Source organism: Poecile atricapillus, chromosome Z (genome assembly GCF_030490865.1).
Source record: "Poecile atricapillus isolate bPoeAtr1 chromosome Z, bPoeAtr1.hap1, whole genome shotgun sequence".
Taxonomy (NCBI): Eukaryota; Metazoa; Chordata; class Aves; order Passeriformes; family Paridae; genus Poecile; species Poecile atricapillus.
In genome coordinates this window covers 21109814-21130414 of record NC_081289.1, presented here as the reverse complement: position 1 = coordinate 21130414, position 20601 = coordinate 21109814, and the positions used below count along the sequence as shown (strand labels likewise).

The 20601-nt window shown below is 39.3% G+C and overlaps 1 protein-coding gene across 3 annotated transcripts in view; it reads right to left on the bottom strand.

The window, feature by feature from the left end:
* The window catches only part of LOC131573672 (thromboxane-A synthase-like), a 236823-nt gene that overhangs the window by 76547 nt on the left and 139675 nt on the right, over positions 1 to 20601 (bottom strand). For all 3 annotated transcript variants that reach the window (XM_058827853.1, XM_058827854.1, XM_058827855.1), the window contains exons 7-9: positions 15294 to 15382; positions 12639 to 12787; positions 10549 to 10679 (exon numbers count right to left, since the gene is read on the bottom strand). In XM_058827853.1, the coding sequence (XP_058683836.1) occupies positions 10549 to 10679; positions 12639 to 12787; positions 15294 to 15382 (369 nt within the window). The remainder of the gene's footprint in view (positions 1 to 10548; positions 10680 to 12638; positions 12788 to 15293; positions 15383 to 20601) is intronic.

Here is a 20601-nt window from a genome sequence, read left to right as displayed (position 1 = left end):
CACGGTGGCAAGAAGAGAATTGTCCCAGCAAAAAAAAAAGCCGATTGCCTTTGTGCACAGAGGTGGTCAGAACGACGCGTCACCACAAAAGAAAAGCAACTTCATGCACCTGGCATCCTAATGCTGGCCACTTAAACAGTTCTCCTGCTGGCAAGATGGACTGACAGTGCCTCTTGTAAGTAGGAGTATGGATCTGCTAAGGTAAGTAGACAGGAGAGAAAAGGGAGAAATATCAAAGGAGTACAAAGTAGATGGCAACAGCTGAGACAGATCAAGGAAAAAACCTCCAGAGATCAAAACACACCAAAAGATGGACAAGATGGTTGAACAAGAATGAAATATCATGGAACAGCTTTTTCATAACTGCTTCAGTAAAGGTCATATTGTATTGCAAAAAGAAGGCAGTCCATGGGGCTGAGAGAGGTCAAACAGAGGCAAACAGAGACACACAGAGACTGAGACACAAATTCAAAGATCACCTACTAATACTACAAATGCTGCAAACCCCCCATCTAGTTCTGGTGGTGACTCAGGAAGGAAGAATGGTGAACCAATAGCGTATAAAAGAAAGAAAAAAAGGATGAAATGCGAAAGACAAAACTGAAATTTTCAAAACCTACAGAGCAAGGGAAAGCTCTGTTAACTGCAATTAGGTCAGTAAATCTGTGATTTTTTTCTAAATTAAGAATTTAGATGCTGTGCTCTAGTTACACGTGTCAGAGGAAAGCCTCCTTGTAGTGGGAAAGTACCCAAACATGCTATTGCTCTGAACAGCAAGGTAAAATTAATATTTGAAATTCCTAGTCCCAGTCAATAGACCCCTTGCAGATTGAGATCAAGAGTAAATACAAGCAAAAAAAAGACTGTGTAAACAAAGATTAGATCTTATGTCCCACCCTGGCATTAAAGACCACTAGTCTGCTGTGCAGAAAGTTAATTTCCAGATTATATAATTTAATGCGAGATTCCTTTTGCTAGCTGGTTTGAAAACCCCACACCCAGATCACAGATGAAGCAGGAAAAGGAAGGACTTTCAGAGAACTCAAGTAGAATCTTCTGAGAAACTTGTGGGAGCACACTGTAAGGGTAACATAAAGAAGAGATGAAGTAAGAGAGTAAGAGAGACAAATAACATAAGAAAGGGAATGCACACAACCTCGGGGTAACAATATTCCCTATCAGCTGAAGGGGTAAATACTGAGACCATACCATGAAGGAAAACAAATGACAGGAAGCAGGAAAAGATAGGCTGGGCAAGATTTGCTTTATGCCAACAGAATCACAAAGGAAAACTGTGCTTCCAAGCCTATAGGAAAGATGACCCTGAAAGACAGATTTAACACTACTTAGACTGGCTGTTTTGCAGAGATGAAAACATGCAGCAGAAGGGCCAGATTACTTACTGACTTGGCATGTACCAACAGATATATGACCACATCAGATTCTACTCTGAGTGCTATAAAAGAAAGGCAGCTGGATGTGCTTTACTGCCTTCCAAAAAACAGAGAACTTTTTTTGAGCCCCATACACAACAAAGTCTCATTAGGTATGTGAAATTTTTGTGGCTTCAGCACCCAGGAACATTTCCCCAAATACATACAGTGACCCACCAGGTTGCGACAGCCATGATTCAATTATTTTCTCTGATAAGTGTATCGGGAAAGTTGCTAACCAACCAAAGGGACAAACTTTATGTCTAAGGTCATGAAAGAGCAGCACTGAGTACTAGGTATAAAAAGTATTAAAGCCAATGCCACATCCTCCTCAAACAGATGGCCTTTCAGAAAGATTTAATCAGACACTGAAATGCATGCTGCGAATACTCATTACAAGCACAGGATCAGGCTGGGACAAGTGGCCAGCACTGACGTTATTGCCTACAGGGAATAACCACAGGCATAAACAGGATTTGCAGTGTTTGAACCTCACTGTGGATAGCAAGCACAGGGTCCCTTCTCATAAAGGAGGGTAAAGCAAAAAATTCATAAAGGAGGGGTAAAGCAAAAAATTCATGATGAGGTAGACCAGGTCTACACTGCAGAGGAGAAGCAAGAGACCTAGACCCTTATAAGGAGCAACCACCTAATTTCTTTTGCTTTCTTATCCTCTGTTTTTTTGCCTGTGCTGGTCACACCACCACAAAACTCAGTGACAGAGGCCAGTTTTCTCTGGATCCTACCGTCAAAGCACAGTGAGGTCTTGCTCACCTTATTTTAGTGGACACATAAAATAGAGCTGTGACCACTCCATGCCCTTCAGTATCAAGAAGAAAAACAGGATATAGCCACAACAACCAGCACCCAGAAAAAAAAGAAAAAAAAAAACCAACAAAAAAAAGACTTTTCATCTGTCCTTCAGTAATGGGGGTGGCTTCTTTGAAAAAGGCAGGTTTGCTTTTCAATTCTTTCCTCTTCAGTTTTTCAGAGAAATTTTACTGCAAACATTATTTGGAAGCGTTCTTAAGCTATCTTTTGACCTGGATCTTCAATAAACAATATTTTAAGAGAATGATTTTAACATGCAAACACAGTTTTTAAAAGTCACTAAAATCATTGACATTACCAACAACTGGAGCATGTGAATTTATTTCTTTTTACTCAAGATGAAAAAGTCTTTTTTCAGTGCTAAAGATCCCACCCTTCTTAAATAAAAGATGTTTCTCATATGCTGTAGATTGGCAAAGCCAAATGTCCATCTTCACTTCCCACACTGGCTGGTGAAAACAGGAGGAAAATACACACAAAACTTATTGACAGAAACATTTAAGTCCTTCCTCCTTTCACCTCTGAAGGCATCCTTGTTGGCTTACTGCCTTCCTGTGGATTAATGCTGCTACAGGGAGCATCTGAACCTCCCCTGGTCTGCCCAGAAAGGGCCAAACTTGCAATTGTTTTGAAGGCCCTCTGACGGAACTTCACCACACATCTCTTAGAAAGTGAACTTAACTTCTCCTGCATAGATACTCACATTTTCCTGGTACTATCCACAAGATGACTCCTGGCAACCGTGGATATGCAAAGATTTAACCAGATTAATCACCATGAACACCCTGGTGCTTCAATTTAATTTCTGTCCATTAACACAAGTCTATGTTCTTGCAAACTGAAGCATGGTCATTGCCTGTACCTGGCACTGCTGAGGCTGCACCTTGAGTGCTGTGTTCAGTTTTGGGCCCCTCACTACAAGAAAGACATCAAGGTGCTAGAACATGCCCAGAAAAGGGCAGTGGAGCTGGGGAAGGGTCTGGAGCACCAGTCTGATAAGGAGCAGCTGAAGGAGCTGGGGTTATTTATCCTAGAGAAAACAAGGCTCAGAGGGAACCTTATCACTCTCTACAATCACCTGAAAGGAGGTGGGTGTTAGGTAGGGGTTGGTCTTTTTTTCACTAGTAATACAACAAGAGGAAATGGCATCAAGTTGTGCCAAAGGAGGACTTTGGATATTAGTAAAAATCTCTTTGCTAAAAGGGTGGTCAGCTGTTGGACTATGCTGCCCAGGGAAGGGGTTCAATTACTAACCCTGGAAGTATGTAAAAGTCATGTAGATGTGGCACTTGGTGGACATGGTTTAGTGGTGGACATGACAGTGCTGGGTGAATGGGCTGGATTTAATGAACTTAAAGGCCTGTTATAATCTGAATGATTCTGTGTGAGCAGTGCTCCAAGAAGTCATGGAGATGGCTCATGTGCATGATGGCACTTTGAATCCCAGAGTGTAGCTGAGGTGGGATGTGTGAAATGTCAGACAGGGACATCACTCCTGACACCTCCTGAAGTGGAGATTCACTGCAGTGGTTGAGAAAGACCAAAATGGAGTGGAGAGAGGTGGAGGCATCAGAGAAAGAATGACAGATGTCAAGATTATATTGTCAGGGTTGGTGCAGGGTTTGCTGCAGTGGGGCAGACAATATATACCTGACACCTATACCTTGTCCAGAGTCCATGAAGCACCCTAAGCCATAACCAAGGACACAGTAAAATGGTGCATTAGAGCAAAGGGTGAGCAATAGCAGGCAGACCTGCTTGTGCTTGCTTGCAGCAGGTAGCCAAGCAGATATATGCTAACTTCTTGTGGCTCACAGGTTTTCTGAGCTGTAGAACTGTGACAGATACAGCAGTAATGCAAAACTCTTCCTGCACGTCTCGGGGAAGCAAGAAAGCCACCACTCTCGTTATTTATTCTGTCCTTGTTCTCTTTTGAGCAGAGAGACTGCAGAGCTGCATTTCATGATGAATAAACCTCAGCCAGACACTTCAGCCCAGGCCTGAAGCCCAAAGATCACATTTGGTAAGCCTGCAGTTCCTCCTTGGAAAGATAACAACAGGGTGATCAAGAAATTTCAACAGGTGCCCAAAAGTAATAGGGACCTCAAGTTCATTTCCATTCAAAGTTTTGTGATTTTATTATATTTAAATACTCACTTCAGAAACCCTGAGGAAGTTATAAAACTCATTAGATCTTTAAAAAAATAAAATAAAAAAAAAATTAAAAAATTTTCTTCAAATATGGGAAGGAAGGAAGGCAATTTAAACAGCAAGCAAATGGCTTGACTTTTAAAAGAAGGCAAATAAATAAAATTCCTTTTAATGTAATGCTACTAATTTTTTTTCCTCAGAATCACTGCATGCTGCCCTAGCACAGACACCAGATTTAATGTTCAAAAGATTTTTTAAGGTTTTTTATTCTAGAGCAATCATACCCTTCTGCTAAAAGCAGCAGAAATAGAGATTTGAGAACTGTGTTCACATTTAGCCCAAATTTCCTCTATATCTTTAAAACACACATTTACTTTTCTGCAAAGTCCACACTTCCACCTGACAAAGGCAGTGGATAATGGGATGATCAAACTGTGAGAACAGCCCAGAAGAGAATCACAGCATCCTTCCAACAGAATTAGAAAAACAAAAGGACCAGACTGCTCCTTGGTTTTGCTGACTTTATTAATCAATAGAAATAGATTATTTAATATTGCCATATAGTGTGTATCCTTAAATGGACACCACCTGCTTCCTAACACAAATGAATTTTGCTTGGTTTTCTATAAGGGCAAGAATACTGCACACTATTACAAGGTGTCTAATCCTCTCATCTGCTGTTTCTGTAGAAAAATATTTACTTTTAAACATCTGTATTGCATTTACACAGTTCAAACACACACACAGCTCCTGGAATGTACATAGTATTTAGCAAATTTTTAACTAACTTTTCTTTGTAATTGTATAGTTTTCCCTTGACAAGGAGAGGATCAGACTTTTTCAGGAGGATTACCTCTGCTCAACTCATTTCAAGCAGCTCTTGAATAAAATAGTTCATTAGTTCATGAAAAGGAAAGACTCCAGGGAACTAATGGGGAAGGAAGAGAAAAGAACAGTGTCACAGTAATTAGGTTTTCAGATTGTCGCTTATCCTCCAGAATGCAGGTACACACACACACGTCCCTCTTCCCTATAGGGGAGATCATTGCATGTTTTCCCCTGGGAATCAGTGTTCCAGAGATTAAAAATCTAACCCAACCATAATTTCCCAGAAAGATACTAAAAGATAACTCTTCTTTATAACACATTTCAGTTGCTAGTCCACAGAGCAAGAGAAGTCCACCCCCTTTGCAAGTATTTAAATACCTTACTTTCAGAGTTACTGAAAATTCAGTTCTCTAACCCTTTTAGGCTCCCATGGCTGATGCTGAAAAACCAAAGGACTTCCACTCTCTAGGAATCTCTCATGCCTGCCTAGGTGTATGGGCAACCTGGGAAAAGCAGACACTGCCCGTAGCTACTGGTGATCAGGGAAAAGATTGGCTAGGAATGAGGATGGAAAGCAGGGAAAACTGGAGGAGGTTGCACTTGTTGACCATAGGACAGCCTCTTTTGATCTACACCTGGCACAGTAGACTATAGAGCATCCCAGAGCCACACCAATTAAAAAGAGGCCAAATCATCACCAGGACTGACACCAGTGTGCAGTTTCTGTGTGACTTTACATCACAGGGCTAAAAGGGAAGCATGGCTCACAGAAGCACAGCCTTCACACTCTTCCCCTGTTCCTTCTGTCTGCTCTTCATCTGCATTAAAAGCACCCAAGTAGTCCCTAAGACTCCAGCCAGATTGACTGAACAGCAAATGCCAGGGTATGGTTCTGGTGATACTTGCCTGTGCTTTGTCACCCTCTCATTCCAAATTGGCATCAAGAAGCAGCTGATGGTCATAAGAAACAAAATCAGATCACTACTGGCCTGGCATGGATTATGTGACCTTGAATTATGCATTCATAGCAGACAGTATGACTGGAAAAATCAGGACATATCAGACGAGTGTGTTGAAGCCTCTATGAATTCTCCACTTCTCCTTGTTAAAGGATGTGTATTTTCATTAGTGGATTATCTCACAGATCTGTTGTGACTTTCAAAAAATAATGTTTTGCAATAGCCTTAAATTGTTACATTACCGGTGTTGTTTTTACTATGGATTACAGATGAAACTCTGGACCTTCATCTGCTGACAGGGAGCTTTGTTTCAACCCACAACTTTAGAAAGGAGTCTCAGTTTTGAGGACTATGAAAGACTCCTTCATCTAGACATCATAATTTCAAAGAAACCTGTAGGTTAAGAACTGAGCTATGACAGGATATAAGAATAGCTCTAACACAAAAACAATTTGCATATCAGATTATTAAATGAAAATCTATCAAAGTATCATTTATTGACGTAAACAAATAGCCTATCTGCCCTGTCTTTGGAAACATTTTGCCTGAGGGAAAAATTTAAACCTGGGCAGATAATCAGGGTAAGGTATTTGAACATTTAAATCTTGCTGGATTCTTTAAAGTAGGTGTTAAGTGGTGCATTAAATTTGTGCTGTTTCTTCTGAGCAGGGTAAATTTGCTCTTCTGTAAATAGTGGGAAAAGCCTTTTACAATAATTTGAATCCATGAATAAATGTAATGTATTAAAATTTCTAAAGTACAAGCATTAAATGTTTTTGTACATAAGCCAAATGAGTGGAATATCCAGGACTAAAATTATTTGAGTGACCACAGAATGATAATATATAATTAAAATTACATCTGCACCACTAACTGATGGGATGAGAGAAAGTGACATCACAGATCTCATATAAACTGCAAGCATATTATTAGATCTAAACCTGGCTGTAAAATTACTATCTACCCAAGGGATTATCTTTAGGCATTCAGAAGCATTGTTTCATTTACTGATAGAACAGGGATGATAACAGGCTGACTTTGCTTGTCACATTGTTTTTTGGCCTTTCTTTATTCTTTGTTCACATTAGCTGTAGATGAGAGGAAGACAAGCTTTAGCTGAATCACTGTCGTGGAGCTTTTCATTGTTTTACAGTTTGTTCCAAAGGCTTTTTTTATCCTCCCTACCTCCTCCCCTCAAGAAAAGAATCCCAAAGCATTTTTAATGGTGATAAAATCAATGGGGAGTAAAAGATGCACACAATGTAACATCTAGGAATGTGGCAAACTAAGGAATACCCATTGGCCTAATGCACCTCAGGGAGACCATAAAACTTTGCTTATAGCTCTCATTATTAGCACAAAGAACCAGTGGCTGCTAGTTATATCTTGGCCTTATTAAAATTCAGTGCCAAAACTCCAACTGGTTTCAGTGGGTACATTTCATCATTTGAGACCTAGGACAGAGGACAATTCCCCTTCACATGCAGGGCTATCTGGGGCACCTAATCTCTACAGATTTAATTTCTGCATTAAATTGAAAAAAAGCTGCATTTTGTTCTGTTTCACACACCATTTTTATGTCTCTGGCAAATATTAGTTGCCTATATTTGTAACAAGACTCATGTGCCACCAACCTAAAACACTCAAAATTCTAAAAGCATATAACAAGACAGGCAGTGAAAAGAGAAAAAAGAAAGCTCCAAACTTTCCAGTCACTTTTGAACAATAATGATCCTGAACTGCAAAGGGGACCTAATTTGCCTTTAGAAATCTGTCCCTAAGTGTCTAAAGCCTAGCACTTGAAATAGTTCCTATATGCCAATTTTGCAAACTAAGCAAAAGTCCGTGAGCAGACAGGTCCCCAGGCAGTCATGGAGCTGTGCATACACTGCTGAGGCAAACATGGACCTTGCACTTCCTTCCACATTGTCCTGGTGTTGGGCAGCTACTGCCACGTGTTATCTCTTACAGCACCTCCCAATATCCCTCCCAACAGAACCATAAGCCTCTGCTCCATCAGCCACTCTAACCTGCAAACAGGCTGCATCATGCAGATTTCTGCATCCTGATCTTCTCACTACAATCTTGCCTTTTTCTGAGTTTTCCCTTGTTAAAGGGAGTGATCAGCTCTAGCACAGTGGAAGGATTGATCCCCTCAGTGCTACAGCCACAGAAACAACTGCATTTCACTAATAACGGCTAATACAGCAACCATTTTTAATCCACATTAGGTTGTTTCATTGCCCCTTTTATCCTTCCATAATTCATCCACAGAATAGACTTTCCATGCAGACCCCTTTGGCATGATTTAAAGCTGTCCATACCTACAGCCACATCTGTATGCCATTAGAAGTTCACACTGGACCTATGCAGGAGAAATGCCTACAAGCAGTTTATACACATCATCACTGCCAGAAAATATTCCTGCAGCACTCAGCCTGGGCCAGGAACCATGTTTATGAATCATGACTTGTTTGTGGCCAGTCAGTGGTGCTTACCATCTTTTGGGTGAAAAGAAAAGCAAAGACTGATGAAGGTGGGCTGAAGGAACAACAAGCAGCATGTGATAAACTGCAACAAATGTAGAAGTGAGATATCGCTGCAGAAAGTCAAAGAGCAGCAATATGTGTGAATATAAATGTTATTTTTAAATGTGTCCTGGAAGTAATGTAGGGTAAACCAAAATTTATTTTACCCTGAAAATGGCTTCCATGGGGTGAAGCTGTGAGAATAAGTTGGGAGAATCCATTCTCACCTATGCTGATACAATATTAACGGTTTCCTTCATGTGGATGTTGTGTTTCATGCCAATTGTTATGCAAAAATTTGTCTCAGTTACCTAAAAATGGAATTCTCACCGATATTCTTTGTTTCTCACTACACATCCATATTCCTTCATGAAAAGAAAAGGAATGAAACTTCACGCAGTAAAAGGAAATGAAGTGAAATGAAAAAAAAAAATAATGAAAAAATATGAAAATAAATGAAAGAAAACCTAAAGAAATGAAATTAAATGAAATCTCGAGATTTCATTTCTTTTCATGAAACGAATTTTCATTTCATGAAAGGAAATAAAATGAAAAATCAAATAATAAAATTAAATGAAACATCATGGAATAAAGGGAAATTAAATTTTAAAAACATTAAAATAAAATAAATGAAACAAAGAAATTAAATGAAATCTTGGGATTTCATGAATGAATGAAAATTATATTGAAAAATTAAGGAATTAAATGAAATGAAGTTAAATTAAAAGAAATTAAAAGAAATTAAAGGAAATATAGGAAAATGGAATTAGATGGAATCTCAAGATTTCATGTCCTTTCACAAAATGAGTTTTCATTTCATGAAAAGAAATGACGTGCCAAATCAAAGAATGAAATTAAATGAAATGAAAAAATTAAATTATATGAAACATAACAAAATGAAATTAAATGAAATCTTGGGATTTCATTTCATGAAAGGAATGAAATGACAAGGAATGAAATGAAATAAAACTCAGTGGAAAGAAAGGAGAAGAAAGAAAAAATAAAATGAAATTTAGTGAAATCTTGGGATTTAATTTCCTTTCATGCTTGCTTTTTTGGACAAAAGAAGAACTTTTGTATCACAGACCCAAAGCACAGGCCTACGTTCCAAATGCTTCATATACCAAAAATAGAGAGACTTTCATAAAAATTTATGTGCCTTCACAGACTTCATAAAACAAGAGTGATTAGAAACAAACACAAAAAACCTCCTCAGAGTTCCTTATGTCCAAAAAAAGAGGTAACAAATGATTTGCTAACAATGGGTAGCCATTTGTTTGCACACTTCAGGTGGTATTTACTACCCTTCCATTTAGCCATCTCAGCATCAGGTGACTGCTCTAACCAGACATTCAGGTTCTTCCCATGTTCCAAAGCAGCAGGAACTGTCACAGGACTCTGTGAAAACCTGTCCCAGCTCTTAGGTAGAGACTGGGTTGAAGCACTCAGTGGGGGCTTCTTTTTCTCTGGTCCTTGAAGAAAAGTAGTGTAGACATGACATACGACTTCAGGGTGAGAAAAAATTCCACAGTCTTGAGTCCTTTCTTCTGGTTCTAGAAACTAGGCTAAGAAGTCATCCCAGATGTAACCTTTTCACATCCTTACTTGAAGAGAAATACTAAGATAAGCAATATTGGAATTGAAGTGTTAACAATTCTGCCTGATGGTACATGAAGCTAAAAATTAATCAAATCATCATTAAAATACATTGAATGTTCAAAGAGATTCAGTTTGTTTTTCAAACAGAGGCTTATGCCACTTCTATTTTTTTCTCAAAACATTTGCTTATCCATATATTTATCAAAGAAATAGTCTTACCTCAGCTGCATCTTGCTGGTGTCTGTAGACAATTGCATTTTTTATGGTTTGGATAAAAAATCCATTCAGTTTCTTTTGTTTCTTGTTGGGAAAAATGCGTAGCAATGGGATCATTATGAATGGGAAAGAAACTGTAAGAGATTTTAAGGAAGAAAACATTGAATCAGACTGAGAGGGCATATAATAGTCCCCCTCACTCTTCCTTAATATTATAAAACTTATCAAGAGGAATGTGTTCCTTATACGAAAGCTGATTTTTCCTCTCCCTTTAGCAACCTGTGGGGGTGGAAGAAAAAGAGGATTGCCTTTTAGAGATGTCCTGCTGTCCAGGACTCTCCAGACAGATGCCTTCCAATCTTGTTTCCACAATGCCTCAGGAGTTTGTTTCAGATTTTTGGTGTCACAAAGCCACCACAACAAAGGGGAGCACTATTTCCCCTGCCTGATCAGATAATTATATAGGGAAGGGGGGGGATCTTGAACTGGCCTAGCAGCTTGAAATTGGGTATTTTTTTCATTCCTGTTTACAGCTCTCTAGTATTAGGGATCTATATGAAGGATGGGGCTCTTTAGCAGGGCCTTTTGCAGTAGGACAAAGACTATGGGGTTTAAACTAAAAGTAGGCCAATTCAAATTAGATATAAGGAAGAAGTTCTTTACAATGAAGCTTGTAAAACAGGGGCACTGGTTGCCCAGAGAGGTGGTGGATGCCCCATCCCCAGGAAGATCCCCGGGAACATCCAAGACCAGGATGGACGGGGCTCTGAGCAAACTGACCTAGTTGAAGACATCTCTGCTTATTTCAGAGGATTGACTAGATGACTTTTTAAGTCTTCCAACGCAGACTGTTACATGAATCTATTTATTTTGCTTCTCTAAACAAGCCACAGACTCAGGAAGTGGGATGTTATCACAAGAATTGTCTCCAGTCCTGACTTTTATAGTCACAACCTAGAAACCTGAGTGAAGTCTTACATCCTAATAAACTCCTCATTAACTTATGAACAACTTATGACTAACAAATCAATCGTTGGAAATAACCTGTCCTGCCAACAGGGCAACTACATCGTGGAAATTCTCACCACATTAATGAACAAGCAGAAAGAGGTGAACCAAGGAATCCAAGTCCAAACACTACAGAAACTTTCTTTAATGAAGGACACACTCTTAGATGTATAGGTGCACATTTCTGTCCCTTAAGAAATTGGTTACAAATCACATTTTGCAATCAGGTTAAACGTGAACCCCAGGGCAATTTGGATACACAATTCCAGAAGGAAACAGTTGATGCACTGCAAGTACAGGTGCAATCTGTAATGCCAGCAGGATCAGATGGGCACAGGAAACTTCGCCACTGTGCCACCTGATACTACTGTGTGCAGGTCTAGATAACAAGATGATAAAACCTCAAAAGCCTTAATTATGCCATGGCTACCTCAGCTCTGATTCTTACTGCCCTTGAATTATCAAGATCATCACCACCATGAAGCCTTAAGCTTTCATGCCCTACAACTACATGGCCATATACCCTACTCTTGCACTGCCTATCTATTAATCTAAAATAAATGCATTCTCTTCATGACACTTGTGATCTTTATCCTTCGAAACATCAACCAGGCTGTGGACAGTATCCAAAAAAGAATTGGGAGTACTTACACAATCTGTTTATATTCTTCCACCTCTTTTCTTTAGTGGGTTGTTAATGGATGGGATTTCAGTCTCTACTAAGCAAACCAAGTGCACAAAAACTTTACACTTAGGTCCCAAAGGGCAATTACTCTGTTTTAGTAAGAAGTGTATTATGTAAGTATTGTAGAAACTGCAGGACACAGAAACTTTCCTGTCAGATGAACCAGAAGTATTGTTCCTGGACTCTCAGTTTCTGGAGTAAGTCTCATTAATGGTGACAAGACCTGTAGAGCATATGGTAGAAATCTCAAGGGTAGAAGTGGCCTGTAGGTTGCATTCTGAATCCCTCTGAATAATGTCAGTTATAATACTTTCTGCTCTGGCTTCAGCATATTTTGCAATTTGAGAATGAATTTTATGAAATTAACACAAGAAAGTAGACAAATGTAGACTATACTCACGGATTAGAATGAGAAGAGGCTTAAACAAAGACATTTCAAAGAATGTTCTGCAATTCTTAACAAAGGGGTCATCAGGATTTTTCTGAGAATCCACCTCAGTACCAAAGGCTACACTACCAACAACATCCAAGGTAAAGCAGTTGTAACACCTGCATTTAATTGAAAAATGATAAATCATTATCTACAAATCGCATAACCATTAATATCTTGCTTCTACAACATCATAAAACATTAATTTTTGCCACCAAGTTTCTTTTTTCTTTCAGACTTGAGCTGTGCCAACAAGAGATGTTTCCATCATTCTGACAAATGCTGATGCTTGATAATGATAACTTTCTCCACATCTACAAAGTGAACTTATTTTCATACTGCTCAGTAGTTCCACTAACATTTTATTAAAAACAATTTAATTTGTTATGACCTAGAAATCAAATGTAACACATCAGAGACGAATAAGCATTTTCTTAGCATTCATCCTAACAAATGAGATCATTCCTTTCTCATTTTTAACTGCAAAAACCACACCTACTTCCAGTCCAGTCAAAGCTCTTAATCTTAAATCTTAACCTTAAAGGTCTTTAAGGATTTCCTTCTTCTTCATACCTCCTTTGTAGTGTAACTCTGGACAAAACCAAGAGAAACTGACACCATGCGAAATCTGTATCTCTGCAGAGGAGCAGACGGTGTTTTGAGAACGCCAAATGATCTGTGGACCATGATCTAGAAACTTCAGAACTTACTAAATGGCTCCCTGCATATCTGAACATCTATCCAGTTGTCTTACCATCTTTATTTTCCTAATGGGCAGCTCTATAAAGATTTGAGATAAGTGGACTGCGAATGTAAAATATCCTTGGAATTCTGATCTGTGGTGAAGTAAGCAACATCTGTACTTCCATGATCCTTACAAAAGGCTAATATCAATCTCTGGGGGTTTAATCTGAGTGAGCATATATGAAGAGAAGAACAGGAGTCAGGCCCATTATATCCTGTATGTATTACATGAATCAGTATTTTTAAACTATGATCTTTGTGATCTTTCATTCTGATCACACCAGAGAAGATTTAGAAGATAACAACAACAATGCAAAACCAAGTAAGTTCTTTTGGTCTTCAACTCATTCAAACACACACACATTCACAAAAAGCATCATTAGAAGTTAAAATGTTAAAAGAGGGGGCACTGCTATAAAGCAATAATTTCAGAAGGACTCAATCATCTACCTCTCCAAGGTACTGAAAAAAAAAAAAAAAACCAACCTTAAAAACTGAATTTTGAGTTGTTGGCAAACACAAAACATCTAAAGACAACTAAGGTCACAGGAGGTTACAGATATATCCAAAAAAACGAGCTCCCAAGGCAATTCTGTAAAACTGCAGTGGAATGAGAATCACATTTATAAACACATCAAACCTGCAGAAACGGTACTATGGTAAAACAACTGGAAGATCATGTTCCGAGATGGTCAACATCATTCCATTATACTTTCAAAGGGTCTTTTCCAAAGTGTCTCTTGAGAGGTGAAACCCTATAATGGATCAATAGCTAAAAGACCAGTCAAAGACAAAGGGCGAATGGAAATAAGGGAAAAGACTGGAAGGACTGAAAAGGTCAGTTTTCATCCCAGCAGTAGGCTAGTATAATGTATCTTGAGGCTTCATAGCATCTCTTCAGCTGTTTAATAAAGAGATCTCTGTGCATGCGCGCACACACACACACACACACACACACTTGCAAGTGCCCGTGTGAACATGCACATGTACATGTGCACATGTACTTGGAAAAAAAGATGAATAAATTGTGGCTAAATATCCATTTTTTCTGATGAAACAATATTATTTGTGCTGCTTCAGTTTGGTAAAAATCATGAAGATCTTCAGAGGGCACTGACCAACCCAGCAAATGAAGTGTAAGCAAAATGAAGCAAAAATAGTGCCTGTTAGAAAGAATGCATTTGAACTACTACCCAGGATCTTAGAGGAAATGCATCTACTCAGAGAATGGAGTAGATGTTCAGAACAGCGTTGTGAACAGTTCAGTGAAGACCTCTGATGAAAGAGCAACAGAAAAGATAATAGGATATTAAATGCATAACAAATGAGAAAAAGTACAATATGGAAAATATTAAAATGTCATTTTATAAATCAATGGTGCATTTTCATTTAGAGTACTGATCCTGTTGTTTCACAAAAACCTAGCATGCTATGAGAGAGGGTTATGAAAAAAGTGGTAAGAATGATTAAGTGCAGGAAGAAACTTCATATGAAAAAAAGTAAAAGAGTGATGGACTAGATATATTTGATACTAGATCAATTCTTATGTTTGTACATTATTGGCAGCCTGTAGAGAACAGACTGGACAGGGACGGGTGCAGCCTTCCTTTGTTCTTCCAGCTGTTAAAACTTCATTAAATAACTGCCAGAAATACATTAGATGCTTTACCAAAATTACTTTTCAAGTATGCAATGGCTGTCCCCAGGAAGAAAAGGCTTTTATCAGACACACTCTCTATTAAACTATGATCTCCACTTTTTAAAGTGAGGGAGGTAAAAAAATCTTTTATACAGTAAGTGTGAATTTAGAATAACTGCTGCTATTGACTTTTTTCTTTTTTTTTAATAAACTGCTACTAATTTTTGGCATGTTGAACATACCTCTGGATATCAAAAGCTTTGCCAGAATCTGCGTAGACCTTCAAGTTACACAGCAGGATGTCACAGGCCTGATTTATCAGTGGTGTCATCTGGAAAGGAATATATTGAATTGTGAAAAAAACATTAAAATGTTAAGAAAAAGAACAACAAACAAAAATAATGATTTTAAATTATTTTTATCGGATAAATGGGATAGAGAGCTCAGGTTCCTCTGCAGGTGTTGTGAGGCACTTATGCACAGGTAAGGTGAAATGTTGGCAGTTTCTGCTCAAAATAAACCTACAACTTACAGGGATGCCCTTCTCCAGCTCTGGGCCTAAATACAAGGGGCTGTGTCACCTACCTGACCAATAGTTCTTGCCCCAGTACATACACAGAGTGCTATCAGGCAAAAACGTCCCCCTCTCTGTTTAATCACTCCCTATTCCAAACAAGGATTTATCATGATCTTTATTTGGACTACATCACATTTAGGTTACATATGCTCCAGGGCAGAAGGAATAATGTTTTCCCAAGTCCTGTAAAGGCACTGGCATCAGTTCTATCCTGCTGTCTCTCAGTTTGAGGGGCTTAACATGTACACTAGAAAATGACCCTGGATACCACTACAAGCTGCTGAGGGCAAACTGCTATTGGTACAGGAAGAAAGGCTTTTCTGAAGTGCTGATGCCATTAAATGGATATTTGTGTGAATTTATTCATCTTTCTAGTCACTGACACTTGCTGGTCAGGTAGATTTAACCACAGCTTGGCTGTAGCCAACAGTGCAATAGTCTCTTCTTAAGGCTTCATGGAAACCTTAGCACAGGAAAACATCAAGGCCTTATTAAGGTCTCACTTTCTGTCTCTCTAGCTTCCTACCTATGAGGAATCAGACACTTTCCTGATTGCACCAAATGGGGGGACAGAGGAAGGAGGACAATCCAGCCATGAACCAAAAGGAATTATATCCTATAGCTCTTTCCATATAGACTACCAAGAACAGCCTACAACTTAATACTAGAGTCTTGCCTCAACAACTATGCTAAGTATCAGCAACACACACACAGAAACTTGCCTTTCCTTCCTGAACTACCTCCTTCAGCACACAGATATCAACAAACATGAGAACATACTTATCCTACTCCTCTGACATTCTTGTTACCAAAAAAGACTTACTGCAGCCTCGCAGCACACTCTGAGAGCTATGCAGCCTGCCCAGCCAAGTCCATTTTGCTTGGCACTTCTACCTCTGTGAAACTGGCATAACACTTTGTGCACAGGCACACTGCCATCTTAACACATGGGCAAGACTATACACAGTCAAAAGGCCAACGCGGGAGCATCCAATATGTTTTCCGAAGGCACACGTCTGACTCAAGAATGTGTCTAGCTGCTCTCGAGGTCCCGTGCCTATGTGAGAGAAATTGCACAGCAAAGCCAGGTCGATTTGGGCTTTGCCACAGTCTCACAAGGCAACTCCGTGCCAGATTAGTGTCTGGTAAAAGTAGCTGTTACGCTTTTGGGAGGTGCACACTGCAGTATGTGGCAGTCTTCTTCCCCTTTTGGCTATCCAAAGAAGGTCCCCTGCAGCAAGCTTTTTCTCAAATGGTTCAACCAAATTAATACATTTCTGTTCAACAGATTGAACCAAGGTGAAATACTTCATAATCTCTGGGTCCAGGCCCCCCCAGTGAATTGAACCAGCCAAGGAGAGCAAAATGAAAATCTGTTTTTTTAACAGGTATGATGTTTCTGAAACAGATGGTGATCATTTCAGATTTTCCCTTTATTGCCTTATTTTCTCTTTTATTCTTCATCACACCACCAGATCTGTAACCAGCCAGCTGGTTGCTATCACTTTTCAACAGCTGGCAGAGATGTCAGGGGCATGTATGTCTGGCCAGGGCATCCCACAGCACCTCTGCACTTTGCACATTCCACCAGCCTTTAAAAATACTGTTGCAATTCATTCCTAGCCATAAGGTATTTTTATTAGGAAATCTAACCAGGAAAACAGGAAGGGGGCACATGGATTTGATTTACTGTTAGCATGATAATAACAGCCACATTAATAACACAATTATTTGTATATGAAAGCTATAGGGGATATCTGCTCCAAAATCCTAGGTTAGGTTTGGGTTTTTTATTCCCCTGGGGGACATAAATTAGTCCAAGATTGCAAACTAAAAAGACCACAGACTGAAACATTCTCAAGTCTCATAACACCTCAAAATCTTTGTCTGATTGTCAAGAAAAATAAAGTAGTGTCAGGGGAGGTAAACTATACCAAGTGTAGAAACTGGCACAGAAACAGACACATTGACCTACACTGCCTTGGATATCAGTGACTTCCCATACATTCTGATTTGCCAGTCAGAACATAAAACCTGCATAACCTGCCTGAGATTCAGTTCTTGGTGGGTAAATAAGACCCAGCTGCTTTGTGTTCAGACTGGCTGAGAGTACAGGATGAAGAAAGATCTAAACAATATGGTCCCTGTAAATATTTGATCTGACAGTTATTTAATAGCAAGAGTAGCCCAGAGTCCAAATTTCTTTCTTTTTGCCAAGGAAGAGCATTTGGGGTTAGGGTTTTCATGATGCCAGGGGCTTTGCTGTATGAATCCTGCCAATATGCTATTTGGCACATAACAACAATTAGCTTCTGATTCTCCGTATGCACAGAGCATGTGGATCTTTGCACTATTCAAAGGCATCAGAGTCACATTCCTCTAGTTAGATGTGGCCCTCAGTATTCACCAGTATTATTATTCCCCTTATTATTAGCATCCAAACTAGAAACTAGAAATTTGGATCATATTCACTGTAGGCAGATACACTGGAGACTTTACTGCTCACAGACGGCAAGCAGAAGTCATATTGGGCCTCCTGTCCCACCAGTGTTATGAAATGTAAAGGAAGGAGAATGAGAAAAAAGACAAGAATCACTTTTCTTCCAGAATTCAAGTCCCTGAACAAAACCAGGAAAAGAGCAGAGTATCAGAAAGATGTTTTATGAGATGATTTGTTTCACCTGAGAGTGAAGTCCTGCTATTCCTGGGCACAACTTAGCCAAAATGAGCAACTCAACAAGATGTTGGCCTGTGGCTCAAGTTTATGCACATTTCACATATCAGTTTTTACATCAGTGATTTGCTTTGCCTTAGGTGAGCACACTTGCTTTGTCCAGCAGCAACAGCAGTTTCCAGAGACACTCCCAAAATGCCTTTGACCAATGTGCACAGACTAACAGCAAATCAAGTAAAACTTAATGGTTGGACTGCCAGATCTTATGTCCTAGTGGGACATGAAAGATCTACATGCCTGAGAGTGACACTAGAGGATTTTTTTTCACTGTTCTGCCATGTTATTACCAGTTCTGCTTTATGTCTCCCTTTGTTTGAAAGAAATGCCTCAACACAAACTCCACTTCACAGGTTATTTAGGACAATACTACATTAAGCTGTGCTCTCCTTTAATTTTTGTGTTCTGTTTTGTTTAAATGGTTTGTTAATGGAGGAAAGGATCCCTGGCATACTGATAGGAGATGACAAGACTACTGCAGCACCATCAGAATAAATAAAAATCAATAGGTTTTCTGCTGGTGTTGGCTGTAAAAGAGAGTAAAGCTATTTATCAAGTCTGACAAGGAGTCCAGAACTGCAGGATCATCATAGGCACCACAGCAAAAAGAAGAGGAACAAAATAAGAAATACTAAATAGAGAATCAAGGTTGGTACAGCAAGATCACTAACGTGTCAGCTTGTTTCAATACGTAACAGCTGAGGAGAGCATGACAGGAACACTGGGAAATGTTTCTGTTACTTAGAGCCTCTAGGTATTATAATTCACCAATTCCTCATGAATTACATCTTGGATCAACTTTCAGTGATTGGTCTTGCTCCCACTTAACAGAAAAAAGTTGTTTCATGTGCAGAGAATTTAAGTAGATTCTGTCAGATCACCCACAGGCAGTCAATGGCAGAGCTGGAAGTGACATTTCTTGGGTTTCCTGCCTCCTATCTCTCATTTTCCATTCCTAGTGCTCCCATAGCAATGGCACTATGAGGTTCATTCAGGGGTCTTACTGGAAAGAGCTTATTATTAGATCTGCTACCAACTCCAGTGGCATCTCACATGGGATGCTTCCCAATCTTACTGCAGGATCAAGCTTACAAGTCTATTGCTTTATGCTATATTCATCACCACTACAGTATTTGCATTCAGTGTTATCCAGAGCCAAACCTTCCTTCAGCTGGAATGGACTCCGTTAGTAATCTTTACATGCTTGTTAGAAAAAGAACATTAAAAAGGGAGAACACCCAAGACATCGAAATCCATAAAAACAAAGTGAAACAGTGCCCAGCTTTTAAAGACGAATTGAGAAAAGAGAAAGCTGGAGAACATGTCAGAAACTCTTGAAAAATGTTACAAAAACAACTCTCTGCAGACACACAGAAATCATGATATTGGCTACCCAACAACTTTATAACCTCTAGTATCAGTTCATTTCCTGTAACTTTGAAAAATTCAAAATTTCTGGAATCATCTTTTCATCATTTGCTGGCTGGCTGTTGGAGATATTTGCCATGCTATGGGGAAATTCCTCAAGCTCAGTGAACTTCTCAGTGACATTACACCGCTTCTTTGAAGTGACAAGAGCAAAGCTCGCCTCTACCCACAGACCCACGTGCCTCTGTGAAACACTGCAGGTTAAATCTTAGCAACACACATTAACTCTGTCTTGAGTCTTGTCCTCCAGCAGCCAGGCCAAAGAAGCTTCTTTCTTCTCACTCTTGCTAGCCCTGAAATTGTCCTTTCTTGACTTTCTGAAACGGAGATATCAGGAGCCTATGCTGAACTCTCTGTCCCTCGCTGCATCTTTTGTCTGAAGTGATTGCTATGGAGAGCACAAGGAGTTGTTAACATTTATTGCTCTGTCACAGGCTAATAGCTCCCAATTCTCTCAGAGCACCCAGACAGACAAGTCTATGTTTGGAGTGGCACTAGGGGCTGCAGCACTCAGGGGGAGCCACTCTTCAAAGACACTCATGAGGTCTGCAGTCTCTCCAGTGTCACTGTGGAGTCTGCATAGAAGAACAAAATCAAGGCAGTAATCCAGAGTGAACAGAGTGGAAGACTTTGGTGTGGGATTTTGTCAAAGGAATTGTTATCTTGGAAGAAGAAATGAGGAATGTCCTAGTAGTGTTTATAAACATGTATAAAATAGCATATCTAGGTTCTTAGGCAATGAATTAGTACCAAATTTGTGTTTGTAATTTAAAGTAGAGAGGAAGGGTTTATTATAAACAGGATGTCTTGCAGA